At 43.2% G+C, this 19780-nt stretch overlaps 1 protein-coding gene across 1 annotated transcript in view; it reads left to right on the top strand.

The window, feature by feature from the left end:
- synpra (synaptoporin a) overlaps nt 1–19780 on the top strand; it is a 148694-nt gene that overhangs the window by 97268 nt on the left and 31646 nt on the right. Inside the window, exon 3 of the mRNA XM_086001502.1 lies at nt 2899–3097. Coding sequence (XP_085857628.1) covers nt 2899–3097 — 199 coding nt within the window. The remainder of the gene's footprint in view (nt 1–2898; nt 3098–19780) is intronic.

Here is a 19780-nt window from a genome sequence, read left to right on the forward strand (position 1 = left end):
ACAGCTGACTGGAGCGGCTTGGAATGTTTTACTATGTTAAATGCAACTATATAAATGCAAGTTGTTGTTGAAGCTATCTGAAGTTTCCACTTTCCGACTGCCTCCTGGAATTGTTAACAGCGCCAACAACTGATTGAAGCTGCTTGAAGACCTGATTTTGCCTGAAATCAGCAGAGCTTTTAAATGGATAAGTACAAGGTAAGTACTTATTGAACTGCACAAAACAGCCAGCCCACTTAATACGTTTTAAGCGCCACCTTTGTAATTAACTCCTATGGTAATGACAAATGGTTAGGACCATTTGCCCAATATAGGCGGCTGCCTGTGCTAAGCGTAGACAGTGGTGGGGTCTGTATTAAAGTCTCTCCTATGATGTCTGCAAATATTAAAAAAAACCAGCAATGCACTGTGTGTCCCAAAATGATATTTTATCTAACGAAGTGAAAACTCAGGAAGAATTTCAATACATTACTCTTTAATGATAAGAGTAGTTTCCAGCTTTATGCCACCACCAAAACTACCACCTGGAGCAGGTTGTGGCAACACAACAGGAACAAATGATAATATTGCATCCTTATACTATGATTTTCACATTGCACTTATTTAATAATATTACCATTTTGTTAAAACTAGTCATTACTGGCACATACACCTGAGGTTGACTTTTTGCAAAGAGGTTGACATTTCTACTTCTGAAATTTCACAGGGGCTCCACTGGACTCCTGCCGGAAGTCCAGGAGGAGATTTGCCATGTCTCTGCCATTTTCTGGGGATTTTCCCACATTTTTAATAAGGGCAAGCAGCCTGGTCCACCAAAAAAAGGAGCAATTTAAAATAAATATATATCTTGATCACCACCGCCTTACACATGGCCCAAGGGGGAGGTGGGGGAGGGGACTGGGCAACCTTACCCCCTTGGCGGGCGGGCGCTGGATTTTCCAGCTACATGGGGCGGGTGGGCACCGGAGATGTGCCTGTAGTGGTACTTGTCCCATGCAAATGAGGTGCCTTCCCACTGGCGCTGAAGGGCACATGCGGGCAGTCTCACCACCAAAATTGCATCCTGAGGATTTGGGGATCCTGGTGTCCGTCAGTGAAGTGCATGGGCAAACCTGCCAGGGGAGATTGGCTGCAAGCTCCCCACAACTGTGTCTACATGAACACAGTGCCGATGACAGTGAGTGTGCACGTGTGAACACACCAATTGTAACAGTGCAAACTGGCTCAAATATTTTTGGACACACTTAATATAACAGAATATTTCTGTAACATTCAGAGTGGGAATCTGAAGTTTTCAAACATAATGCAATATGTTAATGCATTACTAGTTTCAGAAATACTGGGGGTCCTTTTGATTTCAATGGGATGAAACGTGGATGGGCTCTGCAACGGGCAGTGATCAGGTTACCACCCGTATGATGAAGTTGAAGATTATCCTCACTTTGTTTGCTGCAGCAGTACTAAATTAGACAGTGAAATATTGTATGGTGTTATTTTTGCCAGGAGGAATATGAAATATAAACATAGAAGAACAGAACAGTAATTGAAAAGCTTTACATTTTCATTTTAGTGATGTTACAGGTTTCACAATTATACAGTGTATATTACAAAGATTTAGTAGTTACAAAATGTATTATATTTAAAATAAATGTTGTAAAAATAGATAGATAACCACCCATTCTTAGCATTCCAATCAATCTCATTGTTGATTCAATTCATGCCGTGGAAGCCCAGTTATTTCTCAAGTTATATTGACTTTATTCCTACTTCAGGTCAGAACTTTATGCCGTCAGCCTAAGAGTGCTTTGTCCTCCTCAAACCTGGACTTCCTAATCTCTAATACTTAGCTATTGCCTATAACTATTCCACTGAAAACACCAACAAAATGATACAAACAGAAAAAAGCATTTAGTTTTAAAAATAACACATAACCTTCAAGGAAAGACAGAACTCAATATCAGGCAGTTTGCAGGAACCAGCTTCTTGCCTAAACTAAATCCCTCATAGTAGTGATGTCCTTCTTGGATACAGGTCCATTGAGTTATGCCTTGTACCTTCAGTAAGGTCACTCATGACAACTTCTCTCCATGGCCCATGGCCCTTACAGAGGCAGTTCTCATCTGTGGCAGGAGAGATCAGAACCACATATCATGTACAAGCAATTTCTGACTTAGTCTTTCAAGAATTCTACAGTCCCAGATTCAAACTAACCCTAGCTCTATCCTCCCTATAAGAGGCAACAATATGAGTTGTTTGGAATTTTATTCATGCATTTAAATTTAGAGCCAAGCTTAAAATACAATTTAACAATCATCAACTATTAACACTTGTGTACTTTGGGAATAAACTTGCCTGAGAAAAGCGGCTACCTATAGTGACACCACTATTCCCAGCCAGAATGGAGATATTTGAGTAATTCCCCTGTCAATCACGCCTGGAGACCGCGCTGCTGTGTGTGACTGGAATTGATTTTACACACATATTTTGTATGTAACTATCCTCTAACTCACTGCATTTTGCTGACGAAATCATGGTGCTTTTATCTGGAGAAGTTGCGGCAGTTGGATCATACGTGAGTTCTGTGTGTTGCAGTTCGTGGAGAATCTTCCTAAATAGACTCTGAATAGACGTTGTTTGCTTTGCTGTTTGCTTTGTTTGGTGTAAAATACACCTGTTTGCCGTAAGTCCGGCCCCACGTCCAACTCATTGGCTGACACTGTGGTGTACTCCAGAGAAAAGTATTGTAGCTAAAATAATGCCTGATTGAGTTATGTCTACTGTGAAACAAACACGTGGCTTGAGGACTTTATAGTGTAACTTAAAAAATACCTTCAAAAAAGATTCAGAAAAACAATGATGCTGTGCCTAACGCTGATACATTATTATGTCTACTTCCAGGTTACACCAAGTGTACTTTGATGCCCCAACCTGTGAGGAAACAAAGCAGGAGAGGCTGTTTCTGATAGGCGACTACTCTTCATCCGCGGAGTTCTTTGTCACCATTGCTGTCTTTGCATTCCTCTACTCGCTGGCAGCTACAGTCGTTTATATCTTTTTTCAGAATAAATATCGCGAAAACAACAGGGGCCCTCTGGTTGTAAGTAGTATATATCTTTGCTGTCAAAAAAATGTCTCTCTTTCATCTAGCCTTGTGCTAAGTTGAGTCTATCCAGCCTATTTCAATATTTTAGACATCACTGAGACTGTGTAGAGAACCAAAGAATTAGGCACCAAGTCATCAACACATTCCTAATTTCTAAAGGTGAGGGTTAATTCCATGGGCCTTTGGGAATATATTTAAAATATTACCTCTCGGAGAAATTGGGCTGCCCTGAGTGTAGCGGGTGGCGGGCCTGCTCTGTTCATGTTTTCCTGGCGTGGATGTGGCCGAAGAACCAAATCACAGCGTTTCTGTAGCTTTCAGTGGCTTTTAGGCTAGTTCTCAGTTTGGTGCTGATTGTTGTTGTTTATTTTTCTGCGGCTTCCATTCTAGGGAGTTGCCTTTGACTTACCAAAAAGGTAAAAAATAAATTCCTGTGGAACCAAAAGGAGCAAGAGTGCACCTCCTGGCTCCACGGCATTCCTGACTGCCACTGACAGCCGCAATCGGCTCCCCTCCCCTTCCTGCACTTACCTGAGGGCCACTACCAGTGAGGCACGTCAAAGGCAACTTCCTAGAATGATGGGTGCAGACAAATAAACAACAGAAATCAGCAGCAAACTGAGATTTGGCCTAAAAGTCATTGAAAGGTACAGAAACACAATAAGAACTAAACCTGTTTTTTTTTTAAAAAAAGCAAAAAGCGCTACTTCCCTGTCACTCGCAATATTAAGATACTTTACAGTTTTGACAGCTTCAGTGCTGCAGATCAACAAATCCATTTCCAGGTGCAGTTTCTTATACAGGCTCACAATGATATTGTGGTGGTGGAGCAAACCAGCAGGAAATACAGGGCAGAGAAGGCTTGGCCTCATTAACATGTTTTACAAAGCTTCAGTTAGGCTCACACACTCCAGTTGCATGAGCCCATTGATGCCCCAGCGCTATCCAATTGGGAAATCCCAGGCAGCACGCTCTGGGCGCATTTCTAGCACTTGGACTCTGTGCCCGATTTTCCAACCACTCCACGCACAGTGTGCATGGGCCACCTGTGGAAAATTTCCCTTTTCATTTTAATTCTCATAATTTGAGGAACAGAAGACCACTGAATTATTAAAAATGTTTTTATTCTGCAGAAGGTGCACTGTAAGAGTTGGGTCAAGCTTATTATCTTATAATACCCAAGCCCAGATTTTGCTAAAAAAAAATTCGGGGGGGGTGGGGTGGGTGGAGAATCAAGAAGCCACAGTGCAAGGTTAATGTTACGTGTGTGTGCTGACAGAAGTAGGCATCAAAATTGCATGACGTTCCTCTTCCATGATACTTTCAAATTGCCAGGACTGCTTGTCTTCCCCAGCCCCCAGCTCTTTATATGTGATTGTGCCTCTGCTGACTTGCCATATTAAGTAACAGTGTTGCTGGTGTGTCTTAAAATTTCCACAGTCGCAGCAGAGTGCCTTTACAAACTGGGGGAGTGACGGGTTGAATGGGGAAGAGCAGACTGGTGAAAATATTTAAAAGTTTACTTAATGGTCTTGTGCCATCATTTATTGAATAATTGTTATAGTTTCTTCCTTCATTTAAATTACAATGAGACATCTTCCCGTACTTGAGGAGTGCTAGAGAAATACTAGTTGTTCTGTTCTTTGCATCAATGGTTTATGCATTAAAAATGTTCAATTATTTATGTTTGTTTCAATAATTTTATGATTTTGTAAGTAAGCCTACAGACTGTTATAATTTACATTTACATTATTTAGATTATCATCTCCTTCAGTTATGGTACCTGCTTACATGTAGGGCTTCTGTGTTGCATTCACTGAATATTCTGATGTGCAAAATTCAATAGTCAATTGTGCATTCAATTTAAGATTATATATATATATAATAAAACCAATTCAGAATTAACAAAAAATGTGATTATATGACAGACATTTACTTTAAACACTAAATTGCAAATACCCTGTACTTCAAAATAATGGAAAATGTAGTAAAAAGTGTCAAAAATCAAAATTTTCTGGTGGGCCATGCCTCCAGACCACCAGATCTTCCATCTCCCTTCAAACATTTCTAAATCCACCACTGCAAAAAGTTTGATGTGCCTGATTTTTTCCCCCTACAATATAACTGATGGAAAATTGGGTATCGCTGCAGCTTAAGTCATGACAAGTTCACGTCCCACTGCACTCCCATTGTAACTACTTTTCATATGTCATAGGTGAAGTCACTGGATTTCAGTTTTCACAGAAATGTAATCAAAATGCAGTAATAAAAATCCTGAAATCCATTGTAACAAAAATAAATGTAACTTATTCAGTTGCCTTGAATCAGTCGCCTTGATCATAGGTCTGTATTCAAGGTTATTTTTCAGTTGTGCAGTGTTTTTGAATTGTACTATTTTGAGTTTTGTAGGTTGGCAGGTATGAACTATACAGGAAAAAGAGTAGATCCTGGGAGGTGCGGAGAGGCGAGGCTGAGGGGGGTCGACAATGACCCACATTATTTTTGTGGAACCCGGAGGAACACTTCTGCTTCTCCTGGCCCCGCAAAGATCAACACATTTACCTGTGGGAATGTCTTCGGCTGGTCTGCCAGCTGACCCTGGACGGAGCATGTGTGGTGCACATTTTTTAAATTTGCTATGAGATGTGGGCATCACTGGCAATGCCAGCATTTATTGCCCATCCCTAATTGCCCTTGAGAAGGTGGTGGTGAGCCGCCTTCTTGAACCGCTGCAGTCAGTGTGGTGAAGGTACTCCCACACTGCTGTTAGGTAGGGAGTTCCAGGATTTTGACCCAGCGACGATGAAGGATTGGCGATATACTTCTAAGTCAAGATGGTGTGTGACTTGGAGGGGAACTTGGAGGTGGTGGTGTTCCCATGCGCCTGCTGCCCTTGTCCATCTAGGTGGAAGAGGTCGTGGGTTTGGGAGGTGCTGCCAAAGGAGCCTTGGCTAGTTGCTGCAGTGCATCTTATAGATGGTACACCCTGCAGCCATGGTATGCCAGTGGTGGAGGGAGTGAATGTTTAAGGTGGTGGATGGAGTGCCAATCAAGTGGACTGCTTTGTCCTGGATGGTGTCGAGCTTCTTGAGTGTTGTTGGAGCTGCACTCATCCAGGCAAGTGGAGAGTATTCCATCACACTCCTGACTTGTGCCTTGTAGATGGTGGAAGGCTTTTGGGAGTCAAGAGGTGAGATACTCGCCGTTGATTACCCAGCCTCTGACAGTTCGCCCAGTACTCTCCTAAAATGGCAGTCAGGGTATGTCATAGGACCTCGATTTGCATTTAAAACGGGCCAACTCAGGATTTGCTCTGCCTGCCCAGTGGTAGGCCTGAGAGGGAGGATTGCCGCGGCCACAGCAATGCTAGGAACAGGGCGGTATGTCATTCCCAACACTTTTGTGGAGGCACTATCACCCGTTTCCACCAGGCAGGAGGCCTCAAAATCTACCCCTGGTTTGTTAACAACAACTGAACATTTTATGATAGTATATAAGAAGTTAACATCATACTCTGTATAGTGTGGTGCACTCTTCTCTTTGAAACTATGTCACCTAAATTGTGCAGAATTAACATATAATTTGATTATATGACAGACATTAAAAATAATTACATAGAACAAGCCTACACTTTCTGTCACCAGTAACCCTGAGTGGTATTCTCTCTCCCATCAGCTGCCTTAAATTACAGTAAGCGTTGTAATTATGAAAAAGATAATATTGCAGAATGTAAAGTAGTGCAGTCCTCATTTCAATCACCTGTCATCTCTTGTCCTATAATTATTCACATTTTTTGCAAAGTTCTTCCTAATTAGTGAGTTTATATTTTTTATTTGCCTTTCTCCTGCTCTGCAAAGGCATTAAATTGTTTGGTCGTGTTAATAAAACTTACCGACCACATTACTCAGCATTAACTGGCAACTAAAATATCTTTGTCGACAGTTTACAGAAGTTAAATTGTTTGTAAGAATATTCACACCAGAACAACAGAAAATGGGGTCTGATGTTTGACATGCTTTCATTGTTGCTAACATTTCCCATTTTATGATTCATGGGATTAGACATTAAGGGATAGAACTTTCCCATAATCTTACTAAAGAATTAGGAACATAGGAACATGAGTAGGTCAGTCAGCAAGTTGGTTCCACCATTCAGTTAGATCACGACTGATCTGTACCTCAACTCCATTTGCCCGCCTTTGATCCATATCCCTTGATACTCTTCATTAATGAAACTCTTGTCGATTTCAGTCTTGAAAATGTCAGTTGACCCAGCATTTACAGCCACTTGGAGGAGAGAATTCCAGATTTCCACTACCCTTTCTGTGAAAAGATGCTTCCTGATTTCACTCCTGAATGACCTATCTCTAATTTTAAGATTGTTCTGTATTACCCCACCAGAGGAAAAAGCTTCTCTGTATCTATTCTGTTGACTCTTTTTTATCATTTGAAACATCTCAATTAGATCACCCATCAATGGTCTCTTCTGCTTCCAATCCTCATCACCTGACTTTACCATGCAGGAAAGTCGTAGTGGCTTCCAAGCTCAGGTCAAGAGTTAAAATCGCAGTCATGATACTATCACGTCATCGGACCCCGATCTGCTTATTTAAAGAAGGACCCTGCCGGATTCAGGCAGGTGCCTTTTCCACCTTCTTATAAGAGCAGGTTAAAATTGAAGATTGCTTGATCCAAGAAGGACATCGGCGGGTAAATCACCTGGTTAATTTTAACTACCCAGTTTCTGCCGGACGAGTAGGGTTAAAATCAACCCCTTATTGTTTTAATTGCGAGAGTGAACAGCCTTTTCTTCAAGATCTGTACACCATTGTCACTGTCTTTGATTTAATTTTCATCCATTTCTCTCTCTTTTGCCTCATCCCCTTGTGTTGGTCATGTAGTTTAGGGAAACTAGTTGCTGTCTGAAGATGGTGAAAAGATTTATATAAAATTAGGTGACCAGTTCTTACTAAAACATTTTGAAGTTATCACCTTCTGTGTGAGAAATGCTTTGTGAAACAAAATATGACAGTGCTGTGTTTTGCCTAGTGATTCAAGACATATTTAACACTAGAACTGATAAACAGTTTGTCTGCATTTATCTTGATTAGAAAGTAGGTAAATGATACATCCAGTGTAGGATTGAGCCACAAAGGCCAAGAAGGTCCCAAGATCAATCCTATACAGAGTTAGCTGATCTTAGAAGAGTGGGTAGAGTGTTGCCACAATTGGCCTCAGTGGTTCTTGGCTATAGTAAGAGTATCCATCGACTCCTGTTTTAAAGGGTGTGTGCTGTTGCACATTAGATGAGACAGGGATCAGGTTGAGGCTTGATTCCCTTCATGGGTGAATAGGCTGCTAGTACTCACTGTCTAGCCTCCCAAATGAAGATTGGTAGTTAGAATCATAGAATGATACCACACAGAAGGAGGCCATTCAGCCCATCGTATCTGTGCCAGCTCTTTGGTAGAGCTATCCAATTAATCCCACTCCCCTGCTCTTTCCCCATAGCCCTCTAATTCTTTTCCCCTTCAACTATTTATCCAATTATCTTTTGAGTGTTACTACTGAATCTGCTTCCACCACCCTTTCAGGCAGTGCATTCCAGATCACAACAACTCACTGTGTAAAAATATGTTTCCTCATGCCGCTCTGGTTCTTTTGCTAATCACCTTAAATCTGTGCCCTCTGGTTACCGACCCTTCTGCCACTGGAAAAAGTTTATCCTTATTTACTCTATTAAAACCATTCATAATTTTGAACACCGCTATCAAATCTCCTCTTAACTACACGGACTGCAGTGGCTCAAGAAGGCAGCTCACCACCTCCTTCTCAAGGGCAATTAGAGATGCCAGCGATGCCCACATGCCGTGAATGAATAAAAAAAACCTTCTCTACTCTAAGGAGAACAACTCCAGCTTCTCCAGTCTATTCACATAACTGAAGTCCCTCATCCCTGGAACCATTCTAGTAAATCTCTTCTGCACTCTCTCCGAGGCCTTGACATCCTTCCTAAAGTGTGGTGCCCAGAATTGAACACAATACTCCAGCTGAGGCCTAGCCAGTGTTTTATAAAGATTTAACATAACCTCCTTGCTTTTGTACTCTATTCCTCTATTAATAAAGCCAATCTTCCCAAATGGCTTTTTAGCAGCCTTCTCAACTTATCCTACCATCTTCCTGCAACCCCTTTAAAATTGTACCATTTAGCCTCTCCTCATTCCTCCTACCAAAATGTATCACTTCAAACATCTCTGTGTTAAATTTCATCTGCCATGTGTCTGCCCATTTCACCAGTCTGTCTATGTCCTGCTGAAGTCTGTTATTATCCTCCTCATTGTTTACTACATTTGTGAGTTTCGTATCATCTGCAATCTTTGAAATTATGCCCTGTATACCCAAGTCCAGGTCATTAATATATATCAAGAAGAGCAGTGGTCCTAATACCGACCCCTGGGGAACACCACTGTTTACCTCCCCCCAGTCTTAAAAACAACCATTCACCACTGCTCTCTGTTTTCTGTCCCTTAGCCAATTTTGTCTCCATGCTGCCACTGTCCCTTTAATCCCACGGGCTTTAATTCTCCAAACAAGTCTATTTTGTGGTACTTTATCAAAAGCCTTTTGAAAGTCCATATACATAACATCAACTCTACTATCCTCATCAACCCTCTCCGTTACTTCATCAAAGAACTCAATCAAGTTAGTCAAACATGATTTGCCTTTAACAAATCCGTGCTGGCTTTCATTTATTAGCCCATACTTTTCCAAATGCCAATTCATTTTGGCCCAGATTATTGTTTCTAAAAGTTTCCCCACCACCTATGTTAGGCTGACTGGCCTGTAGTTGCCAGATTTATCCCTCTCCCCTTTTTTAAACAGGGGTGTAGCCTTTGCAATCCTCCAGTCCTCTGGCACTGCCCCCATATCCAAGGAGGTAGCACAGGGGTGCCTGTCACTGTGGAACTCTCGCCCAGTATTAGTCATTGCCTTGAGGAGGGGCAAAGAGGGACGAAAATTGGGAAAGAAAGGATCACTGGATTCTGCTTATAACATCACATAGCAATAGAAAGTAATGCATAGGAACAGATTAACCTTGACTCGGGCATGCTAAAGGATTTTTTCCTATAAGTATTGGAATCTCAAAATGTAGGTACCTGCCATACCAGCTGTCAAAATAAAATCGGTGGTATGTTACAGATTTAAATCATGGCCTGTAGTTTGCTAGTAAGCCAATTTTCCACATATATTTTCCACTTCAGTTGAGCGTTACTGTTACTGGAGGTTATTTTCTTTCATTTTTTGCCATTAACAATAAACATTTTTTGAAAACTCTTTGGCAATGTGCCTGAGATAGCAACATCTGTGGAGAGCAAGCTTTTAATCTCATTTATAGATAAATATTGAAGATTGCTAATTAGTGGTGGCTATTGAAGCTAACGAATCAGATAAGTTAAGGGAATTTTAATTAATCAGCAGAGAATAAAATGCTTCAGCATAAAACAGTACTAATCTAGAATCTCCAACCCTGAAAGAACTGAGCTGTGTCGCTGTAGGATGGATTGGCTTGTCATACTGTTAATAAGTTTAGGGTGGAATAGGTCAAGAACATGGCACTAGAATGGCATTCACTGTGCTTGGTCTAAAGGGTGCTTATGTAGTATTACTATCTGAGAGAACCACTTGTACGTCAAGTATCCAATCTAGTACAGATTTGGTCAGATTGATTGATTGCAATAAGCAAAAGCTAAAGCTTTTTAAAAAAATTACTAGTCAATCTACCTTGGTGTTGCACATGGGGAGTCAAGACTAAGTGCAGTATTCAGGCCAAGCAGAGTTAGAGGACAGGGGACAATTGGACCAAGGGAGGGGGGGGAAATGGCAGATGATGGATGAGAGAGGAAGGGGAGGAGGGAAAGAGAAGGAGAGGAGGAAAGGAGTTGAGGGAGAGAGGAGGGGAGAGAGTGGTAAGAGGGAGTAGAGGAGAAATAGGGGAGGAGGAAGACAGGGAAGGAAGGAGAGGGGGAAGGGGTTGAAGTGGAGGATGGAAGATGGGGAGAAAGAGGAAAGGAAGGGATGGGGAAGAGGCACGACGGGGAGCAGGGGAAGGAGAGAGGAGGGTGAAGAGGAGCGGAATGGTGAGGGTGAAGAAGAGGGGAATGGTGCAGGTAAAGCAGAAGATGGAACAGGGAGAGGTGGGTGGGAGGAGAGAGCTAAGACAGGGAAACAGTACCAGCAAGGGGTGGTTCAGGAGTTGGGAATTTCTGCCATTAGGGAGGAGGGCTGAGGCTGGGGATTATGGTAGGTGGTGTGGGGTGGTTTTCCGATACCGTGAAAATTAGATACTGGGGCCAATTCCAGCTAAGTCGTAACTTACAATCTTCAAATTCAGCATTTGTAAATTCCACTGAGCAGGTAAGAAGTGAGCAACCAGCATGATTCTGCATATCAGGAATCTAAGTTATAAGAAAAGATTACGATAATTGGGCTTGTTCGCTATGGAAAAACATCTCCACAGTGACGTAATTGAAGTTTCCCAAACTGGGGAGGGATTTACAAAAGGTAAATCATGCTTGACTAATCTACTGGAATTTTTTGAGGATGTAACTGGTAGAATAGATAAGGGAGAACCAGTGGATGTGGTGTATTTGGACTTTCAGAAGGCTTTCAATAAGGTCCCGCATAAGAGATTAGCGTGCAAAGTTAAAGCACACGGGATTGGGGGTAAGGTACTGTCTTGGATAGAGAACTGGTTGGCAGACAGGAAGCAAAGAGTTGGAATAAACGGGTCTTTTTCCGAGTGGCAGGCAGTGACTAGTGGGGTACCGCAGGGATCGGTGCTAGGACCCCAGCTATTCACAATATGTATAAATGATCTAGACGAGGGAACTAGATGTAATATCTCCAAGTTTGCAGACGACACAAAGCTGGATGGGTGTGTGTGCTGTGAGGAGGATGCAGAGAAAATCCAGTATGATTTGGACAGGTTAGGTGATTGGGCAGATGCATAGCAAATGCAGTATAATGTGGATAAATGCAAGGTTATCCACTTCAGTGGCAAAAACAGGAAGACAGATTATTAGCTGAACGGCAATAGATTGGGAAAAGGGGAAGTGCAACGAGACCTGGGTGTCCTTGTGCACCAGTCGCTGAAGGTAAGCATGCAGGTGCAGCAGGCTGTTAAGAAGGCAAATGATATGTTGGCATTCATAGCGAGAGGATTCGAGTACAGGAGCAAGGATGTCTTGCTGAAGTTGTACAGGGCCTTGGTGAGACCACACTTTGAGTATTGTGTGGTCACCTTATCTGAGGAAGGATGTTCTTGCCATGGAGAGAGTGCAGCGAAGATTCACCAGACTGATACCTGGGATGGCAGGAATGATGTATGAGGAGAGATTGGGTCGATTAGGCTTATATTCGCTAGAGTTTAGAAGAATGAGAGGGGATCTCATTGAAACTTATAAAATTCTAACAGGACTAGACAGACTAGATGCAGGAAGAATGTTCCCGATGGTGGGGGTGTCCAGAACCAGGGGTCACAGTCTAAGGATAAGGGGTAAGCCATTTAGGACTGAGATGAGGAGGAATTTCATCACCCAGAGAGTGGTGAACCTGTGGAATTCTCTACCACACAAGGCAGTTGAGGCCAATTCATTAAATATATTCAAGAAGGAGTTAGATATATTTCTTAAGGCTAAAGGGATCAAGGGATATGGGGAGAAAGCAGGGACAGGGTACTGAATTTGGATGATCAGCCATGATCTCATTAAATGGTGGAACAGGCTCGAGGGGCCGAATGGCCTACTCCTGCTCCTATCTTCTATGCTTCTATGTACAATAGGGTTTGACAAAGCTAATCCAACAAATTGTCCATTATGCGGAAGGATCCAAATACCAGGAAACATAAGTTAAAAATGAGGAAGCTAGTAATAAAAAGAGAAGTCTAATAGAACTTTCTTGCTTAGAAGCTAACAGAGTTGTGTAATAAATTACCACAGAAGGCCAATGAAGTGGGCAGTATAAATCAGATCAAGAGATAAGTACTTGTATTTCTAGAAAAGGGATAAATCACATGATAAGAAGGTGGGTAGGCAAGTTGAGTTAAATGAAAAAAGGACAGGTTTGTTTGAACAACAGGCCTTTCCCTGTTGCTAAAACCCTTTATATTTACCCCTTGAATGCAGTTAAACCACTTCCTCTAAAGGTGGTGTCCATATAGTCTTTTCCTGCTTTCATTTTTAAGCAGAGCCTATCTGGTCAAAGGAAACTTCATTTTATAACATAACATAGATCATACAAATATATAGTTAATAAGAAACGTGTAAACAAAAACACTTTTATTTTGCACTGAAAATCACTTATGTAACTGGAGGAGACATTCTATTTTGCAGCTTTATGCTCCAAAAACCTTAGGCAGTTATGGTTGTCTGACTGCATTTCTGTATTCATTTCAGGGAAGGTGCCAGCTAGTTCATTTTTTCTACTGGCGGGCACATTACTCACCTCTGTCACTGAGCTGTCTAAATATATCATCCAAATATTAACCACTGATGAATGTTATTGGAACAGGCAGGGATCATTTGTCATGAAAGGTTTACTTTACGACATCTACAGAGAGAATAAGAAACATATAGAAGAGAGAAGAGACGGTTAAGAAGAGACTTACAAGAAAAGGAAGAGAGAATGAGAAATGCAGAGATATATGATAGTATTAAGAAATTGTGCAAGCCATACAGGTAGGGAGCAAAGTAGGCAGGTTGGGGGTGGGGGACCTCCGAGGCGAATGGGAAACCCGGGAGGCCGAGTTTCCCGCAGGCCCTGCCGACTTTAACGGCAGAACCTGATTTGAATGTGAGGCCTCGGATTCCCGCCCGCAACCAGCCAGCTTGAGAGGCTGGCTGGCTGTGGGCGGGTAGGCCTCAGAAGTGAGGGGCCAATCCAGGGGAGGGATTGCGGGAGGAGAATTGATAATTGGCAGGGGTCGGGGATCACTGGGGGGAGGATCGACAATTGTCAGGGGTTGGGGATCACTGGGGGGAGGAGAGAGCATTGGCAGGGGTTGAGGATCACTGGGGGGAGGAGAGAGCATTGGCAGGGGTTGGGGATCGCTGGGGGGGGTGCGGTCAGCCAGGGATCAAGGAGGGGTCGGTTGGGGATCGCGGTGGAGGCGCATCGGCCGGGGATCACGGGGGAGGGAAGAGGATCGTGGCCGACCTCATCATCATCATTGGAGGTGGGGCAGCCTGGGGGGGTGGGGGAGTCGGAAGGCCTGGGAAGGTGATCGGAGGCCTCGTGAGGGGGGTGGGTATGGTTGGGACCCTGGATCCAGGAGGTAGGTATAAAGCCACTTACCTCCTTGATGCAGCAGTCCCCGCATCGGTTTAACTGCCGGGTTTCACGAATTGTGTGAAATCTATCCACATGCAGTTAAATTCAAAATGGAGGGGAAAAAAGAGGCTTCCAGCCTCATTACAATATTTAAATGGAGGTACCGCCCCCTGGGAGCGGGTTGGTCACCTGCCCACCGTCCCACCCCCATCCCATCTCCGGTAAAACCGGAAGCGGGCGGGTTGGAGGCAGGATCAGGTTGGGAATCCCTTTTTTAACACTAAAACCCACCTGTTTTTTTAGGAGAATATTCCGGCCAAAGAATGAAAAACAAATAAAAACAGAAAAAATTAGATTGTGAGAAACGCTATGGAACATCAACTAGTGACTAATAAATTTGGGCTTGCCTTTTTTTGGACATTCTGGCCAGAATTTTCTTTACCAGGTCGCGACCCCGCTGCTGGCTCCATCCCACTGCTGAAAATGAACTTACCTTAATGGGGTCTGGACAGGCTGGGGTTGTTTTCCTTAGAGCAGAGAAGGCTGAGGGGGGACCTGATTGAGGTATACAAAATTATGAGGGGCATAGATAGGGTAGGTAGAAAGGAACTTTTCCCCTTAATAGAGAGGTCAATAACCAGGGGGCATAGTTTCAAGGTAAGGGGCAGGAGGTTTAGAGGGGATTTGAGGAAAAACTTTTTCACCCAGAGGGTGGTTGGAATCTGGAACTCACTGCCTGAAAGGGTGGTAGAGGCAGGAATCCTCACAACATTCAAGAAGCATTTAGATGAGCACTTGAAACGCCATAGCAAACAAGGCTACGGACCAAGTGCTGGAAAATGGGATTAGAATAGACAGGGCTTGATGGCCGGTGCGGACATGATGGGCCGAAGGGCCTCTTTCTGTGCTGTATAGCTCTATGACTCTATTACTCTATTAAGCTTGCCCAGCGCGTCACCTGGCCCAAAGAGATGGAGCAGGACTGGTGACATCATTCATGATGCGTTTTCAGCTGGGATCTTTAAAGGGACGATGGCCACATTACATTTGAAGTTTCATCTAACATAGTGAAGTAAGTGTACTACAGCATTGGAGTGCTGCAAACACTGACAATGACTGCACAGAGGCAGAGGGCTGCAGCCAGTTTCTCCAGTGACCCCCTCCATACGCTTATGGAGGGAGTCACAGCACACAGGGAGGTCCTCTTCCCTTCCGATGGGCTGAAGGGACCTCCCCAGGAGACTAGGACAGTCTGGTTGCATATTGCAGAGGAGGGCACAAGCAGGGATGTGGTCAGGAGGACCTGGGTGCAGTGCCACAAATGTTTCAATGATCTCATTAGATCAGGAAACGTGAGTACAAAGCCACACTCAACTGCATCCTGCTGTGTCACTCATCACATCCCTATCACTCTGCCTTCCCTACCCTACTCCTGCACATCCTTACACCAACCTACCTTGCACGTCCACCCATCCCTCTCTCTCTATCTGCATTATCACATTCCCATCTCACTAGCCCCCCCTCACACTCACCCTCATCCTAGTGTAATCATACCAACTAACAACACACAAGGGTAGCCACTTGGGTGTTTTATCCAATGTTTATGTAACGTTTCTGTTAATGTGGTGTCAAACATAAAAATCTTTATTTTGAACACTTGGACAGATTTCTGTGCACCTTTGGAAGTGGATAAGTGAGTTGCTGTGAATGGTGAGTACATAACGGTACCCCCCGCAATGGTGATGAGTGTGAAAGGAATGGCTTGGTCATTGTAGGGATGCTTTATGGTGTTGCTGTGGGATGGTGCCAACCTGGCGCATCATGTGGCAGCCAGGGTGTACAGCATAAAGTTAACTAAATCTGGCCATGATGCGGCTATCCCTGGCCTCCTGGGCAGCAATGTGCTCGGGTGCTGATGCCCTGTGCAGCATCAGGTGATTGCGGAGAAGGTTGGTGTTGTTGTTGGTGCTGCTGGTGTTGGGGCTGATCGTGGTTCGATTCTGAGGACCAAGGTGAGACAGTATAAATGACATCCATGTTGATAGAATAGATGGCAGGTGAAGTACTGATGACAGAAGCATTCTGTCAATGGTGAGAGAGAGTTCCTCCAATGAGGTGAGACTGGATGGAGACTTTGCTGGAAGCACTTGCAGCCTCCAGAATCTGTGCTGGAAATGGACTGAGCAACAGCTTCTGCCTGAGGAAAGTGATCATCTGTCAGGTGGGAGCTTTTACTGTACATTTGATGCTGCCAAATAATCAGCTGGAGCAATGGGCACAGAACTCCCGCCTCAGGTTGACAGACGTGTTTCCTGAGCTGCATGAATCCCGTGGCCATGCAGGGATAATTAAAGAGTAAGTCCCCACCATTGGCAGTCCTGCCTTCTTCTGTCTAGGCCCTAAGCTCTGGAATTCCCCCCCCTAAACCTCTCCGCCTCTCTACCTCTCATTCATCCTTTAAGGTGCTCCTTAGAACCTAACTCTTTGGCCAAGCTTTTGGTCACCTGTCGTAACAGCTCTTTATGTGGCTTGGTGTCATTTTTTGTTTGATAATGCTTCTGTGAAGCGCCTTGGGATGTTTTATATTACAATAAAGGTGCTATATAAATGCAAGTTGTTGTTGTTGAAAGGGTACAGTGCAGATTCACTAGGTTGCTGCTTGAGATCAGAAAATACAAAGAAAAACTTGAGTTAGGACCTACCTCGGCACAGTGCAACGGACAGACATGTTGTTAACCCCTTTTTTAAACTCATTACAGTCTCCCCTGTTAAAATTTAAACAAAATTATTACTGAACTTCTCACACCCTTCTTGAGCATTCTGATCACTGGATCATGGATGCCGCCCTATAATCCCTTATGCACCACAGTTGGGTCATTACTAAAGGTTGGATCCAGAATAGCCTTATACTGCTCTGGCTGTTTGACAACCAAGTGGGAAAGTAATCGTGTACCCAGAAACAATGAACTTGAAATTCCACAGTGGTTCACCCGATCTCCAAACGTAACTTAGGTGGGAGATCAGTGGGACCCTCAGAGAACAGCTGAAAACAGCCATTCTCACTATTTCTCTGGGGTTCTGCTGTCTCCTACTGACCTGAAGCTACAGCAGGCCACGAGGAGAACCCCATGGAATTCTAGGCTAAATACATTCGCTTAGTTTTCCCTCTGCTATTTTCCCCCCCAAAATCTTATTACTGTAACATTCTGGCCTTTCTACAATCCTCTATCTTATGAGAACGTAGAGAAGGTGTTTCCACCTGTGGGGAAGACCAAAGCTAAGGGCCATAAATATAAAATAGCTACTAATAAATCTAATAAGGAATTCAAATAAAACTTCTTTATTCAGAGTGGCTCGAATGTGGAACTCGCTACCACATGGTGTATTTGAGGTAAATAGCATAGATAAATTTAAGGGGAGGCTAAATAAACACGAGGGAGAAAGAAATAAAAGGTTATGTTGATAGGGTTAGATGAAGCGAGGTGGGAGGAGGCTCATGTGAAACATAAACACCAGCATGGACCAGTTAGGCCGAATGGCCTCTCTCTGTGTTGTACATTCTATGTTATTCTATGTAATGTTACCCTGCTATCTCGCTCCTCCTATGCAAGAGTCTATAACAACATCCAGCGGCAGCTTCCAGGCAAATTGGCCAATGTAGGTTAGGTATTGTGTGCATCACAGACTGCCTGTAGAATCATTGAGCACACTCTTGGGACTAGATTTTGGTAAGACTCATATAATCTATTACATTGAAAACCCTGGAGAAGCCAGTTGCTTCGTAAAAATCTTAAGCTGCTGCTCTCTTGCTTCTGTGAACTAATTTGTAATCTACTGCTATAAAAAAAAATGCAGCCGTTAGCCAAAATAATTTAATATCGCAAACTACCTGAGGTTGCTATAACACATCAGGGCCCTAGGAAGTGGCAGCAGAATTTAAAATGAGAACAGTATTCACGTTCAGCGCTGCAGTCACTTTCACTGTCAAGAATTTGCTTACTATTTGATTTTGTTTCTAATTCAGTCCTCACCCCCTTGGCCAGCAACATCAAGCCAAGAACCGATACATGGGGTTAAATGCATTCTTACAGAAGGCTATCTCCTCCTCCTCTCTTGCATGCTTTGTATATTCTGCCTCATAATCTCCTAGAACAAGTGAATGCTGTAGTGTAGTTTGGTGCTGGAGCCGACCAATTTGTACTTATGCACACACATTGACAGTTACCAGCAATGTAATAATGCATTAATTTGCACACAGAATTGAATGGGAAAATAGAAAGAAGTGGCAAGAGTGTTTGGCTCTGTCCCTACTTCACAGAGTATGTTCAAACAAAGGCTTTACTATCTAGTAGTTTAGCTTTAAAAATCATAGAGTGGCAACTTTTACATTTTATTGTACCCTCATTTTTATGTTTTTCAGCTATGCTCATACATTTGCCTCATCTCATTCACCAAATCCTTTCCCCACTAAGAGAAGAGACAAAAGGGGTTAATTTTCAACCTCCCCAAAGACTTGTCTTTCTATTATTTGCACCTGACTTTCCCTATATGTTCTTCTGACAGGCAAAGCTCCCCTTTAGGAGCACAAAATTGGAAAATCACTTTTATTAATTCTATTAATCATAGACACAAGAGGGTAGATTTTCTGGTCTTCAAGAAATTCAATTCAGAATGGGTAGATGCTGGTGCAAAGCTAGCCAGAAATGCAGTGAGCCGACTGCACACAATTTTCCTTGGTTAGCTCATTTGCATAATTGCTCATAGTTCTCTGTGCAATTTAGATTTTCTTGCACCTTTCAGTCCTCCGACTCTAGCTTTCTGTGGAAACACCCTCTCTTCACCCCCACCACTGGCAGCATAGCTTTCAATTGTCTCCACCCAACTCTCTGAAGTTCTTCCCTAAACCCCTATGCCTCTCTATTTCACAGAGGCCAACTCCTTGGCTTAGTTGGTAGAGCTTTTACCTATGAGTCAGAAGGCCATGAATTGAAGATACTTGCTGTAGTACAGTACTGAGGGAGTGCTACATCACCAGGGTGCTATTGATCAGATGAGGTGCTTTTTATAAACAGAGGTCCTGCCTGCTCAAGTGAATGTAAAAGATCCCAAGGTACTCGTCAAAGAAAATCAGGAAAGCCAGACTGAAGATGCAAATATATCACAAGGCATATTGTGGGCTCGCTTTTTCTTATTGAGAAACCTATTTGAAGGGTCAATGATCATAGTGGAAGCAAAGGATAGTAAGAAGCTGAGGTGAATCAAGGAGGTGGGGGCTGTTAAGATTGGGTTTTGAAAATCTGCAGGTGGTAAAATATTTAATCCCTAATGTTACCAGCACACATATATCATG

This window comes from Somniosus microcephalus, chromosome 11 (assembly GCF_052327205.1).
Source record: "Somniosus microcephalus isolate GS21.2 chromosome 11, FLI_Smic_1.0, whole genome shotgun sequence".
NCBI lineage: Eukaryota > Metazoa > Chordata > Chondrichthyes > Squaliformes > Somniosidae > Somniosus > Somniosus microcephalus.